Source organism: Poecilia reticulata, linkage group LG14 (assembly GCF_000633615.1).
Source record: "Poecilia reticulata strain Guanapo linkage group LG14, Guppy_female_1.0+MT, whole genome shotgun sequence".
Lineage (NCBI taxonomy): Eukaryota > Metazoa > Chordata > Actinopteri > Cyprinodontiformes > Poeciliidae > Poecilia > Poecilia reticulata.
The window spans coordinates 520,596-530,400 of record NC_024344.1 but is presented as its reverse complement, the minus strand read 5'-3'; the positions used below and the strand labels follow the sequence as shown (position 1 = coordinate 530,400).

The window sequence follows — 9,805 nt, the reverse complement described above, 5'->3', positions numbered from 1 at the left end:
TGAGTGTTTGTAGCTGTGCTGCTTTACCTGCTATCTGATCCTCCATGTCTTTTTTACTGCAGTGAGCCTCGATGTAGCCAAACTCCTCAAGTATGTCATTATTTCTATGTCTATTAGCTTTGTTGTGTTGATGCATTTTGACATGCTTCAATTTTCCGCAGCGACACGCAAACGTCCCCATTCACTCAGTGCGTTATAGTTCCACATCGCTTAGGATTTGTTGCTGCGCGTTTGCAGAGTGAAGGAAAGAGGAGACCAGCTGCACAGGCAGGTGATCGGTATCGGCAACAAGAGCCAGTGATCGCCGATCACCGATCATGCACTTGTTCATGGAAATCGGCCGATTGATCGGCACACCTCTAAACTCAACTTTTTGACTCCTTCTCTATTCACCTCAAACTTTTGCACAAATCATCCACCTATTGACCATCTGCTGCTTTTCGCCTGTTTTCTTCCCCCAGCTGCTTCCATTTACACCCATCCTCATTAAAATCTCCAAGAACTGGAAGTCATAAAAAATAACACCTGTTTATTAGCTTCCCCGTGTTTTACTGCTCTCCTCTCTGCTGCTTCTGTCCAGGACAAAGTGTCGGCTTTTTAATCTGGCTGAGTAAACAACAACGCTTCTWTATTGTCTGTCCATAATCAGGCCTATCTGTCTCATAAAGACAACACTGAAATATCTACCTCTCTGRTATTATATTAGCTTGGCAGCCTTGCTTTGTAGCATCGGCCTGTTTTATGAAATACGGCTCGGTTTCATTGACTGTCTGGTTTGTCCTGTAAAATACAGTCAGTGAATCAAACAGCCGGATCTTTTCCCTACGTTATTTATCACGGAGGACAGATTTCTGTTTGGTCAAATGTCTCTTTAGTCAATTATGTTTTATCCTTCAGCCATTTCYACCTGTTGCCTTCGCCAACAGAGGCTGATGTGCGTCTTTTATCAGCTGGTAACCAGAACTCCCAGTTTCATCAAATTRRTTTCAATGAGTCATTTAAATGTAATTTTTGAGRTTAGCAGAAAAACRATGAGCTTTTTTCAATCTTTGTAAATGTGGAATATTRTCTGTGATGWTGWTATCCAGGTATTAAAAATGTAATGTGACGTGAAACATTTCATCTCTTCTCCTGCCTTTCAGCTCTTCAGTCGTGGCTCGAGGAGGACATGCAGCGCGACCTTTCACCTCCTCCCTCTCCACGGAGGAGCTGACCCCGGACCACGCCTCCCTGTCCCTGGACTCGGTGGTGGACAGCGGTCGCGGCAGCTGGACTTCCTGTTCCTCCAACTCTCACGAATCCTTCCAAATCCTCCCCGCCTCGTCCTGCCGGCCCTGGGACCACGGYATCCACGGCCACCCGCTCTCCCTCCCCCACRCGCACCTGAGCGGCTTCAAACTCCCGCCGCTGGGCCGGACGATGGCCGAGGCGGACGCCGCCAGGCCCTCGTGGGCCGGCGACACCGCCGCCGGCCGCCTCGCCAGAGACTCCAGCTCAGATCTGAGCGTTGCGGCGCGGGAGAGCCGGACGTCGTCGGGCTCCCTGTCGGATAACTACGAGGGGAATTACGGAACGATAAAGCGGCGAAACGCCTCGGAGCTTCCTTCCTCGCCGGCCAACGAGGAAGGAGGGCAAAGCGCAGACGCCTCGTACAAAACGGTGACGTCGAGCACAGAGAAGGGCCTGATAGGTGAGGGATCAGGATGAACGCAGCCGAGCAGCGCTCACGCTCACCTCCTCTCCTGCATGCGTGTCCGTCTGTCCAGGAGGAAAATCAAAACGAGCAGAAAAGATTTATTTATAGAAGAAAATTAAATATATGTATTAGCCAGTAGGCTGATTTGATTATTTTTTATTAAATCTACATCACCCGTTTCAGCTTAGGGATTTGTTTATGCACTGCTGTCATCCATCTTATTAGTTTTATGTTTTTTTATTAAAGGGCAGTATTATTTTTCTGAGTTTTTCATCATGTTACAATGTTTTTACTTCATCAAAAACAAACCTGGAGTGTTGCTTTGATGCTTTCATGAACGTCTGAGAAATCCTTTAGTCTCCATGACAACCAGTCAGCTGTTCAAAACGCCTGGGTGGACTTAGCCCCGCCTTCAAGGCGAAGCTCCGCCTCAGAGCTGCAGCTTCCAAACTTCTGGGCACTCAGATCCTTCAGACTAGCCAGCAGCGATTAGCAGACGCCTGGAGGAGCTGCTGGCTAAAGCGTCGTTAATAGAGGAGCTTCCTGACAAAGACCAGGAGTTTTTAAAGAGACAGAGGCCCGATTTTAATTTCATAAACATCATACTTGATACATGTAGCATTTTTATAACTACAGTTGACGCAGTTACTCGATCGCGCTGGGAAACATAATACTGCCCCTTTAATTTCCCGTGTTTTGCATGTTGTGTTCATGAAGTTTATTTAATTTTTCCATTTTTCCCCCTTTTGTTTTCTGTACATCACATCCTTCTTTTCCTCCATCCTCCCATTATTTCCACCTTCACATCCATCCAGTGTACTGTGTCACGTCCCCCACTAAGGATGAGCGTTACCGAGCTCCCCCTCCCACCCCTCCAGGCTACCAGGGTCTGGCTCTGGGCGACCTCGGGGTCGCAGACGGAGTAGGCGGCGGGCCGGGGTCTCCCGCCCCCCGACCTCCTCACCTCAGACCTCCAGACTACAGCGTGGCCCTGCAGAGGAGCAAGCTCCTGCAGAGCCCCGGCGCGGCCAGCGGGCTGGCCGAGGCGCGGAGGCTTCACCTCCGAACGGCCAGCCCCATTCAGGGCCAGTCCAGACCGCCCAGCGTCGTCCCCCCAGCGCAGGACCTGGCTGACAGCGAGGACGGTACGTCACAACCAGGACACCATCATCTGTTATTCCTCCAAACTTTAAACTTGAGTGGAAGCAACAACTGAGAACCAGTTCACTTCTCTAAATGTAAAAATAAAATGGATTAAAACGTCAAACACTGTTGCATTACTGTTTAATTCAATAAGTGACAATATTGTTGATTTGAAACCATTTCCAAGTGATATATTAATAATTAATGCAGTTTTATCAGGAACAATAAATAAAAAGGAAATTAAAACAATACACACCTGAAACTATGAATAAAAGATCCTGTTATCACTGGAAATAAATTCAATTGAGCCCAAAAGAAAAAGGAAATCAGACGCGTTTCTTCTAATACAGCAAAATTTACTGCTGCGAATTAGAACCATTGTAGAGGAAAAAAGTAAGAAAATTACAAGGAAATTTGATAGAAAAAAATAAAAAAATTTAGACTAATATCAAACAATTTCTACAAAAAATTCAGATTTTCAAATGAAAATCTAGAATATTTCTGAGAAACTTTCAGTTTTTGGTGGAACTTTCCCTCATTTTTGCGATCGACGGCGGCCCAATCACAAAGTCTTAAAAACCCTTTCAGCATTAAAAATAAAAACAATACTTCAAAAAATGAAAAATCCAGAAAACACAAACATCAGATCGGCAATACGTCATATCGGATATACAGATATCGGGCCACTTTGTTTGTTTTTCATGTTTATCCAAACTAATTTAAATATTCCTGTATTTTTCACCGCCTGCTGAATAATTGATGGTTTTGTTTGTTTGTTTGCTTCTTTGTTTCAGATTTGCACTAAAAAAAAGTGAAATGTTGTCCCATCTCCTCTGTTCCAGATGAACAGGTGTCGGCGGTGTGAACTCAGCAGCCGGGGGTCATCGTGTGACCTCTGACCTTTTATGGACCCGTTTCACAAATCAGAGATTTTAGAGACTTTTTTAAAAAAGAGAGCTTATGAACAAAGCTGGAAGAGGCGATCGCATCGCAGGAGACGGACTTTTAGAAGGACAGAGACGATATTTATGACGTACCTCCATTCGCTCTCCAGGCTCACTCATCTGCACGTTTTGTCGTCTTTGCTTTAACTTGACGTTTTGCTTTAATCGGCTGGATTTGCAAACGTGAACTCCTCCTTGGTTTCATTCTTTTTAACTTGAATTTAAATTATGAAGATCCACAGCTCTCAAAACAGATGATGCTGAGAGTTTTAAGTGTTTTAAGTTTTTTTTTTCTTTTGCGTTCCCTCACAATGAATTAGCAAAACCACTGGTCTGTTTCACATACAGTCACAAATTTACATTCTGAACTATTTGGTGCATAAATCTGATTGAAAATCGATTTATTAGCTGCATGTTTACATTTGTTTGTATCTGAGATGTGGCTGCACATGGAAACGACCCTTTGTTAACATTTCGGACGACAAACAAAAAAATCAATCAAACCTGTCAGGTGTCTTTAAAATAAGTAAATAGTTTGAAAAGAGAGCTTTTGTATTTTACTCGTCTGTTTGGTGGATTTCGATCCTGAAAAAAAGATACAAACTTCAGATATTTCAAAAACGAGATACTAGGGATGTGCTGTGGTTCAGCACAACCCACATATGGAGGCCTTAGTCCTCAACGCAGCTGTCACAGGTTCGATTCCCAGCCTTTGCTGCATGTCTTCCCCGTCTCTCGTTACCCACTTTTCAAATAAAAGCCACTAGAGCCCAAAAAAAAAACGAGATACTAACGAGCAGAAACCTTAAAACAGCAGAAAGACTTTCAGTATTCAGTTACGCTGACTAGTAAATTATTGAGGGGAACGCAAAAGAAGAAAAAAAAATACATAGATTTCTAATCGTTAAAACCTAAAAAGCACTGATGAATATTTTTCAAAAGGTGGAAAAAGAGAAAACTCCCGGAAATCCCTGGTGTCTGCGTAGCACTTCCCGTCCCGTCCGGACACTTTGCGTCACTTCGCCTGGTTGTGTCGCTGCTTCCTGTAAAACCTGGATTAAACTCGGTTTTAATGAGCTGAAGAACAAATGCCTCGCTGCCTCCTGTAGAGTAAAAAACCTTCGATTTACTGCAGGCGCTGTAAAAAAAACGATAAATTAACACACACACACACACACACACCAGAACCAACAGGACAGTGTTTACGTGGCGGCGTCTGCGTTTTGCTTGCAGTGTTTACTGGTCGTCTGCGAGTTACGAGCTGCAGAGAGTTCAGTTGTAAATTTGTTTATAATGCAGCATTATTTTTTGCTGACGCAGCATTATTTTGTAGCTCTTCTCACTCAGACGAGGTGCAACAAAGACGGTCTGCCTGGCTTACGTCTCCCAAAATACTTGTGTTTTGTAAAATATTTAAAGAAAACGCTTGAAGATYTGTTTTGAAAGCAGGAGCAGATTTGTACAGAAATGAATTTTTTTTTTTTAGTTTTTAACTGGAATCTTTCTCCCTCCGTATCTGTTCTGTTTGCTTCCTGTAATTTGTTTTTGCCACACAAAGACTTGAAATGATCACTGCTGATATATGTAAGTATATATAGATACTCACGGCAGTTATATAAATTTGTACATATATATTTTTGCTGTTCCTTTGCCATAATTTAATGTAAACTGAGTCTGTATAAATGTGCAGAGAGGATATTTTTGAATATTTTTGTTGAAAGCTAAAGGAATTGGTTTTGATTTTTGTCCTTTTTTTGACGTGTTCTCCCCGTTTTGATGCTTCGTTTGCTGCAACTTTGGATCTTTGAGTGTAATTGCTGCTGAGTTTTGGGAGGATGTAGCAGAGTGTGTGTGTGTGTGTGTGTGTGTGTGTGTGTGTGTGTGTGTGTGTGTCTGCGTGTTGGGATCAGAACAGGTCTTCTTTTTTATTTCTTTGCTGCTCACATATTTCCAACTCAAAACTTGTGTAGTTGCAGTTCTGCTTTGAAGGCTCCTGCCTCTGAACGAGGCGACTTCATGCAAACTCGACGCTGAAAGGAGCTTTTTGTTGAGCTGAAGAGAAAAATCCTCGCTCTAATTCCACATTCAGCTAAACATAAAACTTTCTTCCTGCCTGCTCTCTCTGCTTGCCTGGAAGCTTTTATTTTGGCATTCACCTCCTGGTGTTTCGTCTTTAATGTCACTTTGACGTTTTGCACAACTCCTTTACTCGTATTCTTAAACTGAAATCAGTGTTACAGAAATTACAGAATTTTGTGCAAAGTTTTTCAGATTTCTTTTGAAAGAGAGAAATAATTAAAACAGTCGCTGTTAAAGTATTGATAGTATTCTAAAATAAAACAGTAAATAAGTGAACTAGCTTTGCAAAAACATGTAAATCTTTACGTCTCGATTTCCAAAGAGCCGCCAAATTTCCCAAATCCAGCTTGTTCCACTGCAGGTAGGATTAAAGTTCGAACGAATAAAGAAAACAACTCTGATCTTCTTGAACCTGCACTGCAAAAACACAAAATCTTACCAAGTATTTTAGTCTAGCTTCTAGTGCAAATATAGCAAAGGACTTGAAATAAGACAAAACTAACTTACAAGTAACTTTTCAGCAAAATATAAGAGCTTGTTTTAAATTTAAAAAATACTTAATATTGATTAAAATACTCAAGTTGCATTAGCAGATAAATTCACTGATAACTAACATTTTTCTCATAGCATAAGTGAAATAATATGGAGGAATAATTGACTCAAAATTATATATCTTGCTGGAAGTTTACTTTTGAGTTACTTTTTTCTTAAGATATTTGCACTAAAAAAACAGACTAAAATTACTTGGTAAGAAGTAGTGTTTTTGCAGTGTGCTTTTTGATTGAAGCCCTGCTCTCTCTCGCTCTCCTGCAGCCAGGAGGATCTGCAGTGAGTTTAAAAAGCTCCATGCTGATGCTGCCTTTAATCTTCATTCATTCAGCAATGGTCTACACTTTGAATTTAAATCGATCAAACAACCATTTTCTCTTTGTGTCTCTGGAGTTTTATTGAATCTTTGAGCTGAAAAATTGATTTTTACTTCAGTAAAGTTTTATTTTTCTGTTTTTCCCCTTTTTTTTATTTTAATCCATGCATTCTTAGAACTCAAAAATGCTAATTAGTGTTTTATCAAAAGCCCCAGCTTTATTGTTTCCTCTCTAAAAAACACGATTGTGTTTCTTTGAAAATAAAATGAGAAAAACAACAATTCCCTCACCTCAGAATATAATTTAGCCCTTTGTCGTTTGTTTCTTTGTTTCCTGGAACGCAATAAGAGAGATGTGGATGTGTGTGCGTGTGTGTGTGTGTGTTTGTGTAAACGTCTTCTGGCATTACAGCAGAAATGCACAATAAGCTTAAATGTGGAGAGTGAGCTGCACAATCTTGTACAAACAGGTATTAACTCGGTCTGTGGCTAAACGTTAGCTTCCCGTCTCACACCTATAGATGTTGTAACTTATGTCTTTTAGAAAGACAAACATGAATTTAGCTTGTACGCTTTTTATGTATTTTTTACAAGTGATTGTAAATAGTTGTTATATTTTTGTTTAAAAGAATGTTTAAAAATTAACTTTTATTTCTCGGAGTCTACTGATATTAATTTGGACTATGAATAAAATGTTAAACTGACAGTTGGTGTCTTTATTATTATTATTATTATTATTATTATTATTATTATTATTATTATTATTTATGTTTTGAGAACCATTAAGGTTTAATTAAAATTGTTTCTGCAGCTAAATTTGACCTCAGAAGGCAGAAGTTTGGAGCTGAAAACTAAATATAATCAGAATTTTTTTTTAAAAAAAGATCTACAGTTCCTATAAAATTTATATTGCAATAATTTAATGTTACATATTTTTTTAAAAAAATCAGTTTTCACTCTTACATGTTTTTGATCCCACTGATTTCTGTTTATTCAAACTGAATTTGATGTTTATTTCTTGATGTTTTTATCTCAATAATAAACGTGTCAAACTCAAGGCCCGGGGGCCAAATCTGGCCCGTCGCAGCTTTTTATGTGGCCCTCTAGACTCTAAAAGGACACATAAGCAGAACCATCAAGATAACTGTGTGCCTGAATGTCATTTTATCAATCAAATCAAATCAGTTTTTATCTATTTACTGCCAAATTACATAAATCAGTCCCTTCTGTTTCCTGCGAATTATTCACACAAAATCAACAAATCCCTGAACTTTTTCACTCCAATACATAACTGTGATTTTTCTGCAGAAATTTGGGAAAAATGTTGGAAAACATTGGATCTAAATTACTGCTCACTCCCACCTGCAGGTGGCAGTGTTGCTTCTACTGCTGCTTCAGCCTTGATCTGAAGTTATAATCCATATGGTGAGCAAAACGCGTAAATATTCCTAAATTAGCACCGCAAACACTTTGATTTTTATTKWAAAAAATCACAAAAACAATCCCAAAATCCTGGAGGGTCTGAAAAGATGATWAATATTATCTAATACGTTCTGGCACATGAAGAGCATTCATGATGTTGATTTGGCCCAAAATGAAAATGAGTGACATCTCTGCTTCATAAGGTAGAAAATCTCTTCTAATGCCACTTTTATTTCTTTTTGCCCATCTACTCTTTGTTCAGCACTTCATCAGATCTGATCCGAACTGGAGAGCATTCAAGGTCGGCCTGCTTTTTATTGTTCATTAAAGTTTTACTGTCAGAGTCGGGTTGACCGACCTTCCCGTGTCAGAGGAAGTCTCTGTGTTTGGACGCACACATAAGGGCCGACCAGCCACAAAAAGATCTGATTTTATTTCCTATCTAGACTGATTATGGTTTCTGAAGTGAATCTCTGAATCAATTCACCCGAGTTGAGGATCTCTGTAGCTCCCCCAGAGTTACCTGGGGCAGCTTAATGGTCCAGTTCAGACAGAAGTAACTGGTTGCACTTTATTTTATTGATGTCTATTAACCAGAAGGATATATACAAATGCAAACACTTGTAGATTCTTGAAAAAAAATATTTTTTCTTCCAGTTTGTGCTATTTTGTGTTTTTACCTGATATCACAAAAGTCACATTAAAGTTGATATTGGTACAGTGAAAAATGTAGAAAGGTAAAATATATGAGTACATTTCAGAGACCAAACCTAATTTCTGCAAAAAAATATGTATTTATGGCTTAAAGTTGGTGGTATTAACATAAAATGAACCAGGATTTCCAGTTCAAAAGCCACCAACACTCAAGATTCTCCTAAAATTGAGTTTCTGCTGGTTTTGCACTCAGATTTAAAATACAGTATTATTCAAGATATAGATCAGGACGAAAAAAATCTGGATTGTGTCTCATACTTGGGATGTAAAACATGGGATAATTCAGAAAATTATTCTTATTAAGAAAGAACACTTACCTAAATCAAAATGAGGTTTAAATATTTTCCTTCTGGTTTGAATTGACTGTAGAGTGGAAGTGGGGAGGAAAGGTTAGAGGCGATGGGCTGAAGATCGGATTTCTCTAAAACAAAATGAAAAAACTCTCAGCTGAAAGTGTCACACAGGGTGAAGGAGCCCCCCTGCATCCTTGGCCCCCCCAACTTTAAAAGTCTAGCTCCGCCACTGATGGCAGGACAGGAAACTCAGAAATAAAAAAAAGGAAATAGGACTCCAAGGTGTTGTAATGTGTGCATTCACTCCGGCGCGCGCGCGTCTCACCTTTCCGCTGTTTGACTTTGAAGTTGTGACTTTGTCGGGAGCAGAAGCCGAGAGCAGGAGGTGGGAAACCGGAAACCTGCTCCCGAGGTGCGTGCTCACACATGGGGGCTGGCTTTTAGCATATTCCTGTCTAAATGAAAATTTGTGAAGCAAAACAGCTTGGAAAGATATTCCGTCACCTGTAAAGTCTCAGCATATCTGCCCTTGGGTTTATGTGCATTTGCTGCCATGTACGTAAGAATCTAAAAGCAAGATGGTTCATTAAACTGCCATGTCTTATTTTAAGTTTGGTATTTCTCTCTGTGTCATGTGAATACTAATTAA

At 40.0% G+C, this 9,805-nt stretch overlaps 1 protein-coding gene across 17 annotated transcripts in view; it reads left to right on the top strand.

Moving 5' to 3' along the window:
- Window positions 1-4,508, top strand: part of rapgef6 (Rap guanine nucleotide exchange factor (GEF) 6) — a 145,091-nt gene extending 140,583 nt beyond the window's left edge. For 14 of the 17 annotated variants that reach the window (XM_008426850.2, XM_008426849.2, XM_008426867.2 and 11 more), the window contains 3 exons: window positions 1,143-1,690; window positions 2,512-2,841; window positions 3,682-4,508. In XM_008426850.2, coding sequence (XP_008425072.1) covers window positions 1,143-1,690; window positions 2,512-2,841; window positions 3,682-3,704 — 901 coding nt within the window. In that variant the 3' untranslated portion in view covers window positions 3,705-4,508. Of the gene's footprint in view, window positions 1-1,142; window positions 1,691-2,511; window positions 2,842-3,633 lie in introns of all 17 variants that reach the window. The other 3 variants (XM_008426854.2, XM_008426866.2, XM_008426856.2) reach the window with 3 other exon arrangements.
- Window positions 4,509-9,805: the final 5,297 nt, after the last annotated feature.